This window comes from Mastacembelus armatus, chromosome 9 (assembly GCF_900324485.2).
Source record: "Mastacembelus armatus chromosome 9, fMasArm1.2, whole genome shotgun sequence".
Classification (NCBI taxonomy): Eukaryota; Metazoa; Chordata; class Actinopteri; order Synbranchiformes; family Mastacembelidae; genus Mastacembelus; species Mastacembelus armatus.
The window spans coordinates 10,673,125-10,694,483 of record NC_046641.1 but is presented as its reverse complement, the minus strand read 5'-3'; the positions used below and the strand labels follow the sequence as shown (position 1 = coordinate 10,694,483).

General features: G+C 40.3%; 1 protein-coding gene across 2 annotated transcripts in view; it reads left to right on the top strand.

Moving 5' to 3' along the window:
• Nucleotides 1-21,359, top strand: part of LOC113138710 (RCC1 domain-containing protein RUG3, mitochondrial-like) — a 274,667-nt gene that overhangs the window by 101,683 nt on the left and 151,625 nt on the right. For both annotated transcript variants that reach the window (XM_026321378.2, XM_026321377.2), the window contains exons 6-7: nt 1,986-2,110; nt 3,229-3,372. In XM_026321378.2, coding sequence (XP_026177163.1) covers nt 1,986-2,110; nt 3,229-3,372 — 269 coding nt within the window. The remainder of the gene's footprint in view (nt 1-1,985; nt 2,111-3,228; nt 3,373-21,359) is intronic.

The window sequence follows — 21,359 nt, the reverse complement described above, 5'->3', positions numbered from 1 at the left end:
TATGGGTTTTGAAAATCCTCCCCAGATGGAGGTAATTGATCAACTCCTGTTTTGTGTGTTTTACTAATGCAAACAACTAGTATCAAAGTCAAAAAGGACAAGTTGTCCTCTTGCTTTTTAATCTGATTTGTTTTAGTAGTGCAGGTACGGGTCTTGATCTGGATTTTTTTTTTTGCCATAAATAAAAATTTATATTTTTTAAATGCTAAATAACAAAGGAGTTTAATGGCATTGCTAATTTGCAGTGTACTATACATAAAGCTCATTATTCATGGTAGAAGAAGTGGTGTTAAAGATAGTCTTGCAGTTTATACTTTTTCTGCAGAGTTGTCTATCATGTTTCTTCTTCTTTCCTTCCTTTTTCCCTTTGCTCCATATATTTGACGCGTTTTGTGAAATTCCCGTCTTATCCAGGTGAGCATGAGCTGATCCCCAGGCCCTTTGCTCTTGTCAGGAATCTCCCAGGCTATCGGGCTCTCCTGGGGCCCTGTTTCACACACCAAATTGATGTCTCTGACTGGAAATGACACTTTCAGCAGGATTTGCCATTCTAAACCACCTCAAACCCATGTGATCTCACCCATTAACTCTCAGAGGAATTGCCTTGAAATGCACCATAGCTTCAAAAGCCAATGAGCATAGCATGCTTGAGTGAAAAGCTGATACATATCCTATCAAGGACAAAAAGAAAAGATATTCTAAAATGCTGGCAATGTAGAACAGTATTTTTTGCTCTGAACAAAGACCAACAGTCCCATGAATAAGTAGGCACTGCCTGGGGGAATGTGATGGAGGGTACAAGGGAGGGAAACTAAAAGGAATCAATAATCACATGAATTTTCATGTGTAGGTGCTTGCTCGCCATTTATTTTGTTAATATCCGTCTCAGTCTGTCCATCCATTAATACAATAATAATAATAATGATTAATATATACCATACCAGATCTTGCCGTATTTTTCTTGCACTCCGTTTAAAGGAGGACCACAGTGACCATGTTACTTCCCTAAAGGACTAGTTATGATATAATTTGACACTAGAGTAGAAGCAAAATGGAAAAGGTGTGACCAAGAATCCCTCTCTTGTCTTATTTTCACCCCCAAGTCTTTTTGGGGCAGCACGTTTCTCCTAGGAGGCTTTATAGACTGGCATAATGGATAAGGGCAAGGGTGTGAAAGGAGCACCTTAAGGCTCCTCATTCAACTCTCCCAATCTCTCCTGCACACACTCTTGAGCTGTGAAGGCCCTCTTTCTTTGCCCTGCTAGCATGGGAGCCTTGTAATAGGCTCTAATTGATAGGGACGTGTTGGGGTCTTTCTGTCTGGGCTGAAGGGATGAGAGTAAGAGAGAGAAAGAGGTAGAGAGAGAGGATTACATGTGGGCATGTGGGGTGGAGCGGGGGGAGGAGAAGCTGTGGAGCGGTCTAGGACTCGTCCGTAATGAGTCATTAATTTCCTAGTGGTTTTGTGGCGGTTGGCTCATTACTGGTCTGCAGAGGAGCAGGAACAAAGCTCTGGGTAGGTAGGAGGTGAGCTTAAATAGTTGGGGCTCAACACTTCCCAACAAAAGGAGGAAGAGAATGTTGAATGGCACTTGGAACAGATGCAGCAAAAAGTGGCAGATGCAAATTGCGGGAGAGCAAGTCTTCCTTCAAGCACTTCTCTCTTTTTATTTTGTCAGACTGCAGCCTGAGAGTCTAATTAGTTAGTGAGGTGTTTCACTTCTGATAGGGCTGTGTCTCGTTATTGTCACAAAGAGGATTCATAGAAATGGGAGGAAACGCATATGTTCCACACTCCTCCGTGGAACCTGCTTACTCTGACGGTTTATTTGATTTAATTATTTATTTTACCCTATGGAAATGGAAAGATCCACAATATCTTCATCCTTTGAAGGGCTTCTGTATGCAGTGTAAAATGTGATCAAAGTCTATGAATATGATTCCTTCTGGGTTTTAATTTTTTTGTTTATCTTTTCTTCTTACAGGCAGAATGATTATGGGCAAATTGGCAGCGGTTCTGACGAAAATGCTGTTGTACCTCGTTTCGTGGAGTGTGTCGGCCAAGTGTCAAAGGTCACCTGTGGAGCAAACCACAATCTTGTGCTGACAGGTACAGTAAGGCAACGTGCAGAAATGATACTGGTGTACAACATTCAATCAACATATCATCCTTAAATTGATAATAATATTTGCCTGTTTAAAAATGCAGCCCTTTGTAATTGTTGCATATACGTACTACCAGTTATTTGTTTTCCTTTAACACATATACAAAGTGGATACTACCATTCACTATTCACCTGATATTCTTGATTTTTTTTTATTAAAAAAAAAAGGAAAAAAAAATGCACTAGCACAAACCAGCTGAACAATATATTTAAGAGATGGAGCTGACGTCACTTGTCATGAGCAATCACTGTGTGCTCCAAAGTTCACCTATTTTACTCAATTTTATGTGAATATCAGAGCCCTCAAGCCCTCGATCAGCACATCACCTGAGAGAGAGAGAGACATGGAAGGAGAGAGAGTTAGAGAGAATATGGCCCTGACTTCTGATCCATAACAGTCATTGCCTGTTACATACATTTCAGAATTCATTCAGGCTATGAAGATAATCGAGGTAGTCGACAGTTTCCCCTGCAGCCCAATGGATTTATGATAGCACTGTCAAGAAAATGAGGCGAAATGACACAGTAGCTGACTTTAGCTGCAAATAATGTGATAGGCCGTACAGTGGTGCAGCAGCAGCTGCTGTCATTGCAGGTAATAGGCTATAAAGAAGCCTGATAGCAATACCTGTCATTTCTTAATGGCTGACTTCACTGAAGAGCTTTTGTGGCCTTTAACATGAAGATAATAGAAGATACAACAAATTTTACAGCTTTTGCGTTGCATCCATAATTTATCACCAGAGGCCCCATGCAGCAGTAGCACAACAAGGACAACATGCTCCTAGAGGTGTGCTAGAGAGAAATGCAAGATGGGCTGCAGGGGGTTAGGGGCCCCTGCTCTACTTTGCAATTAATGGAGGAACTGCATAGGAAACAAAACATCTTCCTCCAGCTGATATTATCATATTATATGATAATACCTTGGTGTACTACATTTATTTTAGATGTGAAAACATGCAAAGCTCAAACGTTACAGTATAATTTATAGAAATCGTTGAACATTTGATCGCTTGTTTATTAAATTGAGCATTGTATTAATTTAGTCAATGATGACTTGCAGCTGGCGGCAGGTTGTTTCAGTGGGGCTGTGGGCGAGCATGTGGAAACATAAAAAAGAACATCCTATTCCCAGAGGAGGTGACCCTGCCAAACATGCCTGTGAGAGACATTGCTGGAGGATGTTGGCATAGCCTGCTTCTAACAGGTTAGTCTGTGCTTATGTTTAAAACCTGATGTGTAAAACTGTGTAAAACAGGCATTTGCTACATTTACTAAATCTAGCAGTACTATCTGCCTGCATGCATTTTTTTTTTTTTGTTCGTAGTACATGCAAACATACGGTAGATACTTGCTTGTACTGTACATGCCGACATGTCCACGACCTCAGCATGAAGAATGCATAAATCCTTGGTGTGTGTCTTGGCCCTCACACAGGCGTGTGACTGTGTGCTTTTAGCTGTGGTGTCCATCTATCCACATCATTCATTAAGAGCTCTCCCAGGGCTAGTGCGGCTACATAAACACAGAGGTTGAGGCCACAGCTGCTCTTTCACCTCACTGCAGAGAACTTCAAAGTCACTTCTCCTCACACAGCAGACAAATGCTCCCTGTCTCCCCGGCTGATATATTGGCCCCAGTTGCTGTATTCTTACTGTAGTATAGCTGCAACTGAGGCCCCATCATGGAGACAGAGCTGGGTCATTTGTTAGTTTTAACTGTATCTCCAAGACCTGGCTTTTAATTCTGAACAGAGAACATTAATCCTTTTAATACAACACTTTGTAGAGTCGTTTTCCTGTGTTGCTAATGCCGTCCATTATTAACCCCATTAAAAGTGTAATACAATTTAAGTAGAGTGCTAAAAGTGGATCATTTGTTGCTCCGTTCTATTCAAATTAATTCTCAATTTATGATCTAAATGATTAAACTATAGGAGTCACAGCACTAAATGAGATCTTTAAACGACCAGGCACACGTTTACACATATTAATACAAATATTTATGAGTACATATTTACACGAGCAAGTTTTCAGACACACACAAAGCTCTTATGTCTTGCATTTGCTCTTCTAAATCCTGTGATGTCCCCAGTTTGATCCCTAGCTCCATTCTGTCATGAGGGAACAGAAATATCCATCTCCAATCAGGCCTTAATGAATAGCCTGATGAGTGTCGGGCAGAACTGAATTACCAGATAGATTTGAAGTGTGTGTGTGTGTGTGTGTGTGCGTGTGTGTGTGTGTGTGTGTGTGTGTGTGTGTGTGGGATGTAGTTAGAGGGTCAGTAGAACAGGACACATGTAGAAATTAATTCTCTCTAAGTTCAAGAAAAGAAGTTGGCTAATTCTGTCATATGAGCCTCATGGAATCGCCTTATCTATTGGTATGAGTTTTCATGTATTAGGGTCAAATGATGAAGGGATACTCAAGGGATAGAAAAGAAAGTTGGAGTATTGGAGGGTGCAATTTGAAAATCAGAAATGTAGGAAGAAAAAGACAGGAAGAGATTACAAAAATGATAGAGAGTAGGCAAAATGGCGCAAAAAGAGTGCAAGAGAGTCTGGTATGAGAGACAGCTTGCCTGGGCCGGAGCATATTGAGGGCAGCAGGTGGAAGAGTGGCACAGTTAATTAAAACGCCTGTCTTAATGTCTCAGCCTGTCACTCCAGGGAGGGAGGGAGAGCGAGAGAGAGAGATAGAGAAAGAGAGAAAGAGAGAGAGTTTGCCGGGCTTGAGCTGGGCTGCACCCAACCAGCCATCTAGACAGCAAACCAACAATCCAGCCAACCCACCAGGCCACATGTCAGACAAGACCTGACACTATGCCCTTCACCCCCTTCATCCTTTGAAACACACATACAGTACTGTACACATGCTCACATGTGCACAGGCGTTCACTCAGGTTCAAACCCCTCCCACTGTTTCCTTTTTCTCACCCACATACTCATACACCTTTCGAATCCAAAGGACCACCTCCTCAAATCTGATTCAGATATTTTGTTTTCCTTTTTTTTTAAAGACCCTTCTCTAAAAAAAGAACAAAAACACACTTCTGATGTTAATGTTTTGCTCAGCAGCATCTGTAGCATGCCTCTAGACTTCCAGCCTTGCAGCGTAATCTGTCTGCTTTCAATAATTCATAGAAAGCACAGGCTGTGCACTATGTACTGAATGCTGAGGGTAATAGGGATGTTGTGATATTTCTATCATGGCCTGTCTCGAGCAGCGAGCGAATCAAACCAGTAAAGATCTGATAAGCAGTCTGCTCAATGTCAAAACAGCATTGGCTGTCATCACTGCCTTAGGTGGACCATAACAAATTCATTCTGCTCTGTATGCTACAGTCTAGAGAATGGTGATACACAATGGAGATCCACTGCTGTGTTGTGGCTAAAGTCTAAAGTCACACCAAATCACTGATTTATTGTACTACACTAAGACACAAGCACATGAGAACCCAAAGTAATGTTGCGCAAAACGACAATCCTGAGAACACCACTGTATCATACTGTAATTATTGACAGTATATTGTCTGCATTGCGTTAACTGTGTTACTAAATATGACTAAAAATATATAGAAAGGCAAACTGGCAAAGCATGTGAACATCCGTCCATGTGTGAGGTGTGTAAGGAGTTGTATGTTGTGTTGTTTGCCTAATGTTTTATCAGGCTTTGCTGTATCACCGTGGATTGCTTTGTCAATAACCAGCCTGGTGCCTCAGTGAGCAAGAATCTGAGATTGTCAGGCTGAGTGACAGGCTGGAGATGGCAGATAATTCAAAGAAATTGGAAGTGTGAAATCTTTAAGGGCCACTTCTTAACACAGCAAATGCCAGGGTATCTTTCCATCAGCTTCTGCTCTTACAAGCTACCGCATTGTTAATGGTGGCCTGTCTGTCCATCATGACCGCTTCAGGAGGGATTTAGACCTGTTTGGTGCGTTATCTCTCTGACTGCCTCCGTCTAACCTGACCAGTGCACAGGCCTTAAGTGTTGTGTGTGTTCCATGTTTCCCATGATGGTCATAAATCTACCTCCACTGATATATATTTTTTCTCTTCATTCACTTATTTATAGATATTGATTTATTTGATTATATGTCTGACACTGTATTGGTATGTCTGTTCATTGTTTCACAACCAGGAGCTAGGAGTAATGGTGCTTGTAGCACTTGTTAATTTAGCTGTCAACTCTACTGATTGACCTAAGATTGTAGCAGTAAGAGCTCTTTGTCCTTGTGAGGCTGTTTCTGTGTCGCCTGCTGTCTTTTCTGGATGGATGTAGGAAAACCAGTGTCTGTACCTGGGATTGTGCAGAAATATTGTTCTATATGTCAGTCCCTGCTACTGTTTTCATATGAGTTGTAGCTTTACATTAAGGAAAATGTTATTAGTTGTAAGCCTCATTAAGAAGTTCAAATGAATTTATTTGTGGTAAATTTGGAAATAGTGTTACATGAAATCATAAACCTATATCAGATCAGATGTATCCAGTTTGCATTGTGCTGTGGTCCACTCAAACATGCTAAATAAAAAGTGTGAAGAGGAGGCAATGGAATCAATGTCTTCTATGAATATACATTTCATTAATAAGTTGAGATCTGGGGCATTAGAACACCCAAAATTAACCTAAAAGTAATTTAAAATATAAGTTAATTATTAGCTTGATAATGAGGTTTATGATTAAGAAGTTAATAAAAGAAACATAAAATAAAAATAAAACTCAGAATTCACATAGGAGTAAAAAAAAAAAAAGAAAAACCTCAGCGTGTGTGTGTAGATCTCACCAGACCTGCCGCTGCTCAAGTGAGACTTAAGTATTAACGGTTTTGAATCGTGACTTACTGACCGAACTCGCTCTTGCTCTTTTTTCCCTTCACTCACTAACTCCTTACACTCTCACACAGTGAGTCACTGAAAACAGTTGAGGATAAATAGACTAGGAAGAGAAAGAAGAGAGAAGGGAAAGTAAGACAATGCTGCAAAAAAATGGTTCCCCCAACATCTGCTAATCCGAAAAAAAAAAAGAAAAAAAGATCCTGTCCTGTGTTGTATGTACAGAGAAATAACGAGAGAAAATAGACAGAGAATTAAGGACCCAGAGAGAGGAAAAGAAATAAACAAAGAGGAAAAGAAAGAAATATGTCCCCTATTTTCCCCTTGTAATGGTCTCAATTCCCTGCCAGAGCTCCCTGTCACAGGGAGGTAGTTCCCATCCTGACACATCTCAAGCTGTTCAAACATCCATTAGGATGTTTTGTTTCATACACACCACAAATACAGCAAGACGAGAGAGAAACGGGCAGATGATGAGAGGGAAATTGAGGAAGAAAGAAAAGAGACAGAAAGAAAAAGAGAGGAGAAAGAGGGGAGTGAGTTGATGGGAACAGCAGAGAGAGGAGAAGTGGAAATTTATCAAGAAGCTCGTGTGATATTTAATGATCCTTGTATGTGGAGAGGGAAGACCACACCAGCTCGTTCTCCTCCGCCAAATACCGATCCCCTAACTTAATTTCCTGCTCAATTGCTGTTCTATAGTGCATAGTACAGTGATACAGGCTGGTAATATAGAAAACAGATTGCCTGTGCGGCGGAGTGGATAAGGCTGAGGCTTGTGCTGCTGGAGACCTGCAGTCTCCAGGGGGGTCTTGTCGGTGGGCTTCACAAAACCAACAAAGCCCATCTTTCCCTGCGACTGGCAGCAGCTGGCAGGTAGATCTTCAAGCACTGGAGGTGGGGAAGTGGCTCTGTGGGTGTGGTGTGTGTGTGAGAGTGTGTTTCTCTGTGGTGTGTGTATGTGCTGCAGACAGTCTTGCTATTCTTTGTAGTGGAGAGTTCCACAGTCTTCCATCTTGTGTTTGCTCATGTGCTATGACTTCAATCCAGTCAGAAATGTAGGACTGCATGGACAGCAACCATCAATCAGTGCAGAGTACAGTGCGTAAGTACAGCTACGGTGTTTTCCCTGAGACACACACACACACACACACACACACACACACACACACAAACACACATTCCATCAGAAATACATACATGCAGTACACCTGCCTGTTACTGTGTGAGGTGATTCGACAAGTATTATTAGAAATTCTTGCAGATTTTTTTTTTATATTATTCCATATAGACCAGCTCTGTTTTTTTTCACACTGATTGTGTTCCCCATCAAATTCAGGAGCATGCACAAACACATATTTGCAAGTGCAGGGACAACACTGGATACTGTTCAGAAACAACCAACATACCACTTCACATATGAAGATAATTGCTCAGAATAAATGTATAATAATAAATAATAATAAACTTAGCCAAATAAACAATCAATCATTGCAATCATTATTTGTTACCTCTAAAGTTTAAATTGCTTCAATTACCACTTTTCATGTTGTTTCCTCTGTTAATCCCAAAATAGAGCGTTGCATCCTTGTTTTCAAACCAAACAGCAGCAAGTGTCACTAACCTAGTTGCCATTGGGTTTTGTGCTAATGTTAGCAGTGTGAACCTGCTCTGACCTCTCAAAGTGACAGGGTTTTGTTGCATAACAACCTTGTGTAATGAACTTCCTCCCAGGAGATGTCATTAAGGACGGGAATGTTTGTCTTCCGCTCGCACCAAAATGAATATTCAGCTATTATCGCTGCACAGCATTCAGATCTGATATGACTATTGGGTTTCAGCTTGTACAGAAGAGAAACAAAACCTATTCCAGATGGGTTTTATTTTCTGTCTTTGTGTGTCTCTGATCAGCCACTGGTTTTCTTAATTTATTACATCTAACCAGATTTTGCAGCTCGAAGACAGTTAAGGTAATTCCTGTGTGTTTCCAGACACAGCTTATCTGACATACATCACTCAGACTGTCTCCCTGGTCGCTCTTATTCAGATTTACATATTTGTTTTAACTAATGTCCTGTTGTAAGCCACTAAAGATCTGTAATAACACTGCTAGGGTTTCTGTAACGCAACCATGCCAAAAACCGCAGAGACATGGATGGGATAGAGTTGTCAGAAGGCTTTCCATCATACACAGGGATCACATTTGAGCAAAGGTTTTCCTTGATAAATGAACCCAATTGGTCAGCTTATCGGCCGGATCAACACTGTATGCCTTTCATGGCTGGTCTGGTTTTCCCATGTAGGAGGCCCCACAGAGGGGGAGTGCACCGTGAATGTGTGTGTTGATGTGTGTGTTCATGTGTGTGATATTTGAGCTGGAGAAAGAGGGACAAAGAAACAGAGAGAGAGAGGGCAAAATATGTAACAATGATTATTTGAATTGCGTTGCTTATTTAAAATGACCGAATCCAAGGTTGACCCAAAAATATTCACAAGAAGAGGAAGGAAGTGAAAGGTGCTCTCTGTCCTTGTGATGAGTCAACACAGACCATCTGATGTGCTGATTGTCAATTCCCTTCTGAGTATCATCATCCTAATAGTAAATATAACTACAGGAAGTAATGATTTCTGCGCCAAATTATGTGGATGTTTACACTGCTTGTCGACGGAGAAACATATTTCTGATCAAAGATAAACTGTACGAAAGAAAAATAGCAGTTGCATTAGTGCAATAGTGGGAAAGAGGAAATGGTGGGTCCCAGCAGACTGATGTACCTTGTAAAGCCCCCCCTCCCCGCCATACCGAAGGAATCGCTGCCAAGATGGCTGCTTGAGCTCCACGCACACAGTGCTTGACCCTACACATGCTGCCAGACACCATTTCTCCAAATGAAACCTCAAACTGAATCTTTAGACCCTGGCATAATTCCTCAAGCTCTCTTCCTGTCCTCCTCACAACATCTCTCTCTGTCTGTCTTTCACGGCTCTGTTATTTTCCCAGTGCAGGCGATGGGGAGGATGGTGTGGGTTGACTCATCTTTCAAATTCCTGAGAGTTTTAAATGGTAACACTTGCTTTCAAGGGTGGGAATTTCATTGAGCTGAGTGTCTGGGGCTCCTCCCTACAGGTTTATTATATTGGCAACCATGGATGGCTCCTTTTAGGGTTGTCCTCCACTGAGTCTGGGCCCTTCAAACATAGCGGCAGGAGTCCTTAGAAAACACTACACAATTTTAGCCACGAACATGGAAGAGAACTTTAACGTTAACTTATTTACTGCTGATCTTATACTGTAAACCATGCCATAAACGAAACAACACATGATCACATAATCTTCTATTTAATGGAAAGCTATTATGACATTTGGGCTAACTGGGAACACAAGGATCTTGTAAGCTGTACAGTACAAATGAAAAATAATAGATTATGTTTTAAATGAAATTGGCCCATGTCTAAAAAATATCAGGCTATGTTTTATTGAGCTAAGGCAGTTTATTGTTTGCATATCTTAAAGCCAAATATGGGATCAGCTGTATCCAACTTTAATTGCTTGTGTTAAATATATAGCTTATGAGTTTAGAAAGTCGTTTCAGTTGACAAGTCCCCATAATAGCCACTGATTTATTGTCTTAGAAAAGTGAAATAATAGGTTTTCTCTCTTAAGCCAATCACTGCAAGGCTTTATTGGATTTTTCCACTCTTCTAATAACTTTGCATTATTTTGGTTTCACAGCACAGTATATATTGCTAAGTAATTCTCATGGTCTTTATTTTCCATCATTCATAAGTCAAACAAAAGTGTTTTCCACTCCTGCCTGTTATACTGATAGATCCCAAGGCCCAACCGATGTTAACTACTGTATCCAACTGTACTGGGACTCCTGAGTTTGTGGCACAGTTTCTGTCTTTCCTCTCAAGTTAAAAATGATCTTTTGTTTTTTTTTTCCTTGAAAGCCTTTTCATTCCTTTATTCATTTATTTTTTCTTATTTTCCTTCACATTGTCAAGTAAGTGCTCACAAGAAAAGTTTTAAATTAAAGGTTGAACTTCAGCCACGGGAAGTTATGGTTATTCTTTATTTTTTCCTTTCTTCACCGCCCCCCAATCCAAACCACCCCTCCACACACACACACCCTCCAACACACCCCATCTCCCCTTTCACCACTGAGTCAAACCACCCACTAAGTCTAAGGTCGCTAGCTAGCCAAGGCGAAGGCTGTTCAGCGGGGCTGCCACAAAGTTGGCAGAGTCCTGGTAAGACTCCCTGCTGCTCCATGGGACATACTAGCTTCTTTGCCAAGTCAAATAAAACATTTAGTGAATTGAAAGTAAGATTTAAGTGGGGCAGTACAATGCGGCCGTGCCTCTCATCTCTGAGATGGTCCTTCTCTTTGTGTGCTAGGGAGTGAAAACTGCAGGGACCTAATCTTTTTCTCTTTTTTTCACTTCATCAATTTCATTTCTACTAACCTCGGTTTCTCAGTTTCTCTATCTCTGCTCCACTTTTTTTTTCTAGCACTCTTTTCTCCTCCTCTGGTGTATAAGACCATTTTTTAGAGAATTTGGTAGCCAAGTTCAAGGCCCTTGAAGTGGTTGGATTTGATTCAGGACCCTGTTTTCTCTTTGCTCTTTCTCTTCTTTTTTCTCCTTCTGTTTGGAATGTGGTGCTTCTTTTTTCATTGAAAAGTACATTTTTTCTTTACTGTTTTTCTTAACTCCTAAATACAAATTCACAAATGTATTTTTGGTTGTACTATTTTCACAGTAATGCAAAAAAAAAAAAAAATGACAGGAAGAAGACTACCAGTCTTTTTAAAATTCTATGTTATATCTAAGTATCACAAAATTATAAAAATAAAATATATATGTACCTCCACCCATTCTAGGGGTGCACTGAACTCAAACATTTGACTAAGAGCAGAATAAGGAATGTCTTCCTGACAGATAAAGTCTCCATCCAGAGACCCTTTTACCATTTGTTTTATTCATAGATTTTTGTGGTTGTTTGAGGATACAAAAACAGATGTGTGAAGATTTGGACTCACTGAGGAGTTTACTTCTGTTTCTGTCTTCTGTCCTCTGCACTCTCCGTGACACGTATAATGCTTAACAAAACAAGGCTGTGTTACACACTGGTTATCTTCAAGCAAAACTGTATAAACATCCTAAAAGGACTGACACAAACACAATATTCAGTAATTACACTGTTACATGTAATTCTGCACCCCAGACTCCAAGACTGCAATATCAGTCTATTAATTTGTGCCAAAAAAACACAAATGAATTAATTACATTTGCTGCCACAGTCATCTCACTCATGATTATCGAATATCTTGGTTATGTTGGCTAGCTAATAGGCCAAGTCAGTACAGTCAGTGGAGAAATGGAAGCAACTTTTTCTTTTTCTTCTCATTTATTTTCTACGTCAACTTGCATACCGTCATGCTAAGTTGTTAGTTACTGACGGAAAGTAAATATACAATGGCCCTTTAAATTCTTGTGATTAACACAGGCAACCATCATGTAACTAATGCCATTGACCTGGTCATACACACTAGAGGATTAGTGAAATTACTCGAAACATCCTGAGATGGTGGTTTGAAATGTATGAACAACAAAGCAAAATGAGGCTAATACAGAGTAACTTGCTTTTCTGCTGTACGGCAAGAAGATGTGCAGTTATTGTTGGTACTACATAAAGTATCCTGCGTCCTTGTCCATGGCTCTGTGACAGGCATCTATCCTAATTAAACATTCTTGTGAAAGGCCTGTAGTATTGTTGCTTTTTGTTGATTTTATTGAAAAAGTTTGTTTTCTCTGCAAACATGGAGTTTAGAAGTTTTCTGTATTTTTTCTGTATTTTCTTAACTGTCTATTTTAACTTAAGGATGTGTTGATGAAAAGAACATCATTACATGGACTCTGTTGCATGTTTCTTAAAAACGGTTCTAAATTAATAACATCCTGCTTTCTGTGGGTAGACAAGACAAGTTTGTAAAGACGCCATTTGTCTGTCATCATTTATTATGCAATTTTATTGATCACATCTGTTATATTACTGGCTGGAGAGGATTCCTATCAGGCTCACAGCCAAGCAGCATCTTACGTCACTTTTGTACTAATGTCTTTAAATACAACAAACCCTAGCAACAGCTGGGAGTGTGTAATTTCTTTACCGTTGAGGGGTGTTATCGCTGTATGGCAGTAGCACAGTAGCTACTAACAATGTGGTCAGGCATAGCAAATTGGGGCCATAGGCCAAAGGGCTGTTGTACCACATTACCTGCTGCCACAAAGAGGTCAAACTCAGCTGTGTTAGCTGGATATGTTTGCAGGCTTAGGTGCTTTGTGTGTGTGTGTGTGTGTGTGTGTGTGGTTGCACTTTGCTGTATAAGGCATTGCAGGTTAAACAGTGAGATAGAGACCAGTGACAGTTTTTGACCTCCCCAGGGTGTGCAGCCAGTATTAAAATGGTTCAGAGTTCAGGTGCTCTGAGGAGAATCCAGTCTTGTTATGTTCTTCTGTAGGATAAACAAAGTGGACACCTTAGAGGTGGCATATAATTATAATGTCTTTTGCATGTTTGCTGTTTGGTCCTTTTTATTTTACATCTAAATTGTGGGATTAGTACTAAAGTTATGTAAAGCATTTTCTTATAATTTTATTAAGTTATTGGTTGTAGATGGGTAATTTCAAGCAGTTCACATAGAGGCAGGAGATTAGTTGACTTTACGGTACAGTGAAAGTTGAAATGTGAAGATAAGTTGAAAAGAAGGAAAGAAACAAGGCTAGCGGGAAGGAAGAAAGAAAAATGTCAGGACGGAGAAGGTCTGTGGTAAGGAGGTAAGGGACTGAGGGATCAGGAGGGCAGGCAGAATCAGCAGGCAGCACTCAGAGTCCAGCTGGTCCCTGGCTCTCAGGGTCTACTTCAAGGACCTTTCTCTCTGTATCGTTCTTTCTCATGCACACACACCTACTACACCCACACACATACACACATAATAACAGTCTCCACCGCTGCTCATTGTCTGGCTCCAATCTCTCTGTATCCTCACTCCCCACATCATCTCCACCCACCTTCTCCTTCTTTACTTTTGCTGTATCTGTCATTTTCACCCCCTCTGCATTTTTGATCCACTGGCTGATAATGATGAATTTCCCTCAGCTGTACAGGAGTTGGTAGAAAAAGTTTGCTCAGCAAAGTTTTGAAAGTAAAGCAAAGAGAGTGTGCTTATATTAGTGCAAGTTCAACACGGTACTTCTTAAGACAAAGCCATTTTTCCTCATTTAAAATTGTCTGTATGTCTTTTGCAACATAAGCTTTTTAAGGAATCCTACTCTTGTTTTTAAACTTCTTTGGTCATTTTTTCATGGCTCTGTTATTTTTTTTTTTAATGCATAGGCACTTTTACATCACCTGGATTTGTGGTTTAAGATTTTGGCAAACTCCTTTTAATTGAAACTAAAAAATAATAATCAAGGTCAGTGGTTAAAGTTGATCCCTACAGTATACAACTAATCTAAGTACACCCTTGTAATATTGCAATATACATCCATTTTCTATACTTATTCCTTAACCAGGGTCACGGGGGTGCCCAGCTCTCTTTCAGGTGGAAGGCAGGGGTACACCCTGGACAGGTCCCCAGTCCATCACAGGGCCACATAGAGACAAACAACCTCACACACTCACACTCACTCCTATGGGCAATTTAGAGTCACCAATCAACCTGACATACATGTTTTTGGACTGTGGGAGGAAACCAGAGTACCTGGAGAAAACCCACACAAGCACAGGAAGAACATGCAAACTCCACACAGAAAGGCTAGGTTGCAAACCCACAACCTTCTTGCTGTGAGGTGTAATGGAAAAATGAGTTTTAATGATTGATTATTCTTACTGATTATGATTTTTATTGTTTCTTACTGTATTCTTGAAGTTGCCTCTGCGTTGTCCACGACCTCTACGTCCCCCCTCTCGCTTGTAGTAGTTTTGGTTACAGCAACAGTGCTAGCAACAGCGCTAACCACTCAGCCACCATGCTGCCCTAATGATGCAATATTACAAAATGATTACAAATTTTACCATCTTATAATAAATGTATTATTTTTAAGTTGAAGTGACGGTTATGTGATCTGATTTGTAATTAAAAATAGACTAAATTTCTATTACATGTCCCAAAGTACAAGAGAGTATAACAAGAGAAGACATTTATTGCACAATGAATGTGTTTGTGTGTTTGTAAACCCAAATTCTAAATGACAAGATGACCCCTAGTGTTAAGAAGCTTAGTAGGAGAGGAATTTTCCAACATAAAAATGATCCCAATCATGCTGCAAAAAGTTTTTCAAAAAGAAAACTGTGAAAACGATGACCCAGCCAAATATGTCCCTGACTGGAGTCCACCTGCAGAGTATTTTAAAGGTGTAGGTAACTAGATGGATTTGCAGCTTCCTCCTCCCTGCTAGAATCTGCTGAAGTAATTCAGCTGTGATTCGTTATAAGACCAGTACCGTCCATGCCCAGTGGGTCAAATCTGACATCAAAATATCAAAAATCATCATTGTGGTGATGTTTCTTGACCTGTTAAACCTTTGTGACTCATGAAAGACACATAAGGAAATAATGAAAAAAAGAAAAGTCTTCTTCTTATCCGTTGTACAATTCATACTGAATTCATCGTTTCACTGTTGTTTAAATATCGTAACTGTCTACCAATCATTCATTTGTAGTTACCCAGTGTTTCAAGTATAATGTGTACAGTATATATAAAATCTAGCATCACTGATGTTTTCTCACTCATGTCACATGCTACTCTGCTTCATTAACCTGCCTACATCATTGAGCCCTACACTGTAGATGCAAAACACTATCACTCCATCATATATATGCAAACTACAACTGGAAAAAGATTAGGAACACCTGGTTAATTGGCCTAAAGCTTGTACATACAGTATTTCAATTTCTAAACCTCTTAGTCCTCCTCTTTCCTCTTCCTCTCAACCTCACTCCCTCTTTCTAGGATTATGTGCCGAGGTACAGAGCTGGCACGGTGTGGTTTAGCAGGGTCGCTCCTCCATGCTTGGTGCCTCTCTTAATGTGATTATGTATCATCAGGCTTGTTTACTGTTAGTTAGTTCATTGTTGAGACCTGACAAAAGTTCAGCCCCCTTCAACCCACTTCCTGATGCCCACGCCCACACAGTCATACACTGCTTAAGCTGTCAACACTACTACCCCCCCCCCCGGCTCATCCTCTGACTAACAAACAAACAAGCTACACCTAATATTCACACAAATTATAGCATTTTTTTCATTGTTGCTTTCTTTTGAAAGTCATTACAATTTTAGTTTTTATAATGAAATCACATGTACCAGCAGTTGGTTGAAACGCATAATGCAGTAATAATCTGAGCTGTTATAAAATGACCTATTTTTTATCTGAAGGACACTATTAGATGGTGCCCTGGAGATCAGGTATATGTATGTGTTCCCCTCAGCTTCAGAGTCCCCTACAACCATCTTTAAGCATCAAGCACTGCCTTTCATTAGCCTAATGAAGCCATCAAGACAGCCTGTTTGTACAGAGCACAGTCTAGCTCTGTCAGGCTTCCCAGCTATGCTCTCCATCAGTGGTGAATGAGCCTCTGTGTGGCCTGAGGGGGGTGTGACTTAGACTCGGAGTGTCATTAGCCATTGATGTTATTGGCTCATTATCTCCCAATTAGGCTGCTATCACAGCTAGCTGGCGTTTTCATTACAACGTAGACCTCCAAGATCTAACAAAGACCAATGCTGCTGATTAAAGATGGTTTCAGCAATAACATGTAGTGCGAGGTCTTTGAACTTTCAGTGATATAGTTAGAGCGGAGGTGATAGAACACAATGAAGCTGATTAGAGAGGGCATGTCTCTTATTGTGCCACTTAACTGAGGTTAAGGCAGAGTAATACTGATTAATGCATTCTTGGTAGCGCGTTTTGTTAATAATGTACAGTCAATTACGAAACAGAATAATTGAGGATGGTAACAATTAAGCTTTCAAAAATACAATGAACATCAATTTTATCTGTAAGTGTAAGCACCCACTGGTCTCCAATTTACATCATTGTATGCACATGTACCGTCTGTGTGCACACATTGTACCAACACAGTTAAAGACCGCTGAAGGACAAGTAAAAGTCTGCGTGTGTGTGTGTGTATCTACAGTATGTGTGTGTGTGCTGAAGGACTAATCAGTCCTGTTAATCACCCAGGGTGGGTCAGCCTGTAAGGCAGGGACAAAAATCGCCTCTCCTCAGGTAAATCAGAATGAGGAAATAAAGTCGTGCAAATTAAAGGCCTAGAAAAAGATTATAGTTACCATGTCTGTCCTTCATTTTGACCATGGAATCAGTGCCAGCTGGGCAATACGTCTCCCTCATGTTGTATTACTTTTTTAATTAATCCACCACAGACTCCTTAGAGTGATGAGATACATTAGAGTTGTCTGTTACATACAATCAGTTATCTGGCTTTATTGCTACAGAATATGGGAGATAATTGACATGTCTTTCTCATGTTCTGACTAACTATTTTATATTATATTACAATTTTTAAATCAAGTGATCAGAACAAAACCTTCTCCTATAGACTACGAGATATAAAGAATAATAATTTACACATTCCTCTATCCACCTAATTGAGGAAAGTAATATGAATGTGTGTGTTCATGGTGAGCTTCCTGGAGTGTTGCGTTTCTGCCTGTTTACCCGTTAGAGGGGTTAGTTCCCTGATCCGTGAGAACTCTATAAGTGTCTGCCTGGTGATTAACTCCACATCGCAGCACGTCTTCCCCCTCACTGCATAAATGGGCTTTAATTGAGGGAGCTGGCTCCTTAGCAGGGAACCTCTTTCACTCTGTCGATTAAAACGTCATTTTACAGCCAAAAAAGAAACACGTTCCCAATCACTGCCCTTGAATTATTGTTCTGTAGCTCGAGGCTTGTATTTTAAAGTCACTGAATAATTGCAATCAGATTATTCTAATCAAGTGCTGGAACAGTAATTACAGGTTGCAGTCATTTAAGCTGCCCTGGAAGTCGCATACACACTGCTAGTGTGCATATTAAAAGTTTATGTAAGAGATAAATTTAATGAAGAGGATTGTAATCTTTCAGCTACTTTTAGATAGGTTTGACATGAGTATGAGTAGAGCATGATCTAAATCTCAGCCATCAGAGTAAGTATGCTAAAGGCAGTATGGTGAATAATTTTCGCACCTTGCACCATTCTTCTGCTGCCCCCTCAGTCCCTTCAGACAAAAAAAAAAAAAAACAGGCATTAGAACTAAACAGTTCTCCCAATACGACTAGACGCGTTTCCTCCCACTCATCTCCCCCCACTGATAACCTCATCTGTGCCCAGGTCTGGATTTCATGTCAAGGCAAACGTTAGGTGACTTAGTGCTGTGCCAAGCTGTCAGAGAGGCATGAGAATTCCAATCTGGAGGTCTGTGTGACAGTGGAACCGTCTCTCCTAATCCTGTTTACGCACATCCGCATCAGCCTGTTCCAAAACAGAAACCTAAGTGTGTGTTTTTTGTCTATGTATGCGTGCATGTACATTCATATATGTGTGCTTGTTTTCATCACTGTGTGCGCTTGTGTATGTCTTCTTGGCTTGTCTATGGCTTTTTGTGTGCGTGTCTGTGTGTGTGTGAGAGAGAGAGCGTGAGTCTCTATGTATTGTGTTGATGTAGAAGGTGTCGTACATGCTCTGAATGTATAATTCAATATGACTAATCATGGTGGTGGCTGCCAACCCAGCAGCACTGGCTGACAGACTGGGCCCAAAGCTAATTTGATAAGGTTACAATGTTCTTGAGCTGAGATTCAGATTCAGCAGCAGTTGCAGCGCAGCAGCGGTCGTACAGCATCTTGCGCAGCTACCTGAGATACAGTCCCAATTGACTACTTTGGGCTTCAGTCCACACCCAGGTATTCCACACCTAATCCCCATTCAGTTTGCTTGGCTGCATAGAAAACATATCTCTCTGTCTCAGACGCTAATCACTAAAAGAAAAGAAAAAAGGAGGGTGGGGTGCTCAAAAGAGGAATGGAACTGAACATGATAGTAATCATCCAGCAAACCTGTGCCATATGAAACAAAGGAGGTTACAGAATTTGATCACAATGGCATAAATCGTCATAATTCAGAGCTTATTGGTGCATTGCTTCCAACAGCATTGCTATTGTGATAAAACAGGCCACATTTTAATCTCTTTACTGCCAGTCATTTTTTTGCACCATCTCAGTAAATCCGTTGAGTTATAGCAGAGAAAGTAGTTATAGGAGATTGCATGTGGGCTGTGGATGATGTGGAGGAACTTTATGATAATCCAACATGTGAGATAACAAGCTGGATACCTTCACAGTTTTTGCCATAGTGTGTTATTTAACCCTTATATTTTTTCTGTTAATTGAGGACTTGATGGTCGTGACTAAATCTGAAGCATTTCTGTGCACTTCCTTTTTTTGGATGCTTTATTTGAACTCATATCGTACGTACGTCATATCGGCAGCACACACCATTGCTGATATGTTGGTAAAGTTGTTTACAGTCAAGTATATGAAGCAGTATTCAGCAGTTCATAAAAGTTTATCCCAACTTTATATTTAACCACTTTAGTCAGTTCACTCTGAGAGATTAGTGTTTGTAGCCTGACTAGGAAGAGGCTCCAAATGGGGCTACAGACAGGGCAATGTTGGGTCCTATTGGGTCTGAGGAGGGGTGAGCAGTGATTTTACAATATGTTTTATTAAAATGTCATTAAAATTGGCCAGCAACATTTTTGGAATGTACATTACATCATATAGTACATATACAATTTATGTAGATAGATATAGATATATAGATAGATAGATAGACTCTCTTCATAAGTAGTGGTCTAACTATTAATCCAGATGATTGTGAATTTCGCATTTGGGCTACTTCATTTTGCTTCCTTTGTATTTAGTGCATATGGCGTGCAGCCAGGGTTTGTATTCAAAACAGCAAGGAAATGCAGCATTTGAGGAGTACACACTATAGTCCTTCCAAAAGATAACAAGTTTTTAAGACTGAAATTTGTTTTTAGTACAGGTTTTAGAGTTTTGCTGGAGATCAGTTTCTTTGCATTAGAAATCTAATCGTCAGATAAAGGGCAAATACCGGAGCAGGAAGTCCTGTGTCCGAGGATTTGAACATACAAATCAGTCAGCTGCTAAAGTCAAATAAAAGGGAGAAAAAATGGTGAGAGAGCACAAGGCAAGGGGTGTCAGCAAATGGATAAGATAAAACTGGCAGGTCATTACACTTTTTTTCCATTTTGAAGTCCAATATAAAATTTCTATTATAAGGACAATTAATTACCCCTGCAAAATGGCAAATGTGCATCCTTGTCAGGTGGAGTGTACTCTGATGGCCTTTCCTCAAACAGAGAATGTGAAGATTTGATCTCTTCTAATGGTTCTGCAGGAAAGGGTAATTACGGCATGGTCAAAGCTAATTTGCTTTCTGCCAGATGAACTGTTGTATTTTATTGCAGGCTGACATTTTAAAGTAATTATGGCACTGTTGACCCCAGACAATTTCAGTTGTAGCATGGTCTTGGGTGATCCTCACTCTCTCCTTTTCTCTCTGTCTTTCTCGCTCACTCTCTGAATGGAAGTCAGAGGCGTAACAAGGTAATGACACGGACGGAGAGAGCCATATGGGGCTCCTCCATCCAGGCTCAAACCTTCACATCATCATTACCCACTATGCATTTCACATTGACTTTGCATCCAGATAGAAATATATGCCACTGCCATGATGATGATGATGTGTGTGTGTATGCGTGGTCATGTGTTTTTCTCTAAGTGTGTCCACAGCACACATTGTGTCTGTGAGGGTAAAGTGTATTGTCCTTTCATCCCTGGGTTGCATTCATTGCCCATCCCATAGATCCATGTATCGATGAGGGTGTAATTATGTGCCTCAGTGATCATCTCTCTGTTTCTTTACTGCACAGGAATTAAGCAGGCAAAGGTCAGTCTGTGCTCCCTGAAAATTGCCTGCAGAAAATCATATGGCGATGAGAGCAATTATGGATTTTTTGCCCCCTCTCAGGACCCCTCTCTCTCCCTCATACTGTTTTTTTTCAGTATTTTTGTCGATGAACATTTGAGCAGATGTCAATCGATGTGTGCTTCTAGCAACCTCCATATTTGTAGCAGCAACCCCCCAAATTATCTCTCTGTATTCTCCAGTTATTTTGGAAATGCATGCATACACACACACACACAGTGAAAAAAAAAGAATCAGTGAGAAAGTATGCTAATGAAAGCAACAGTAAAGAG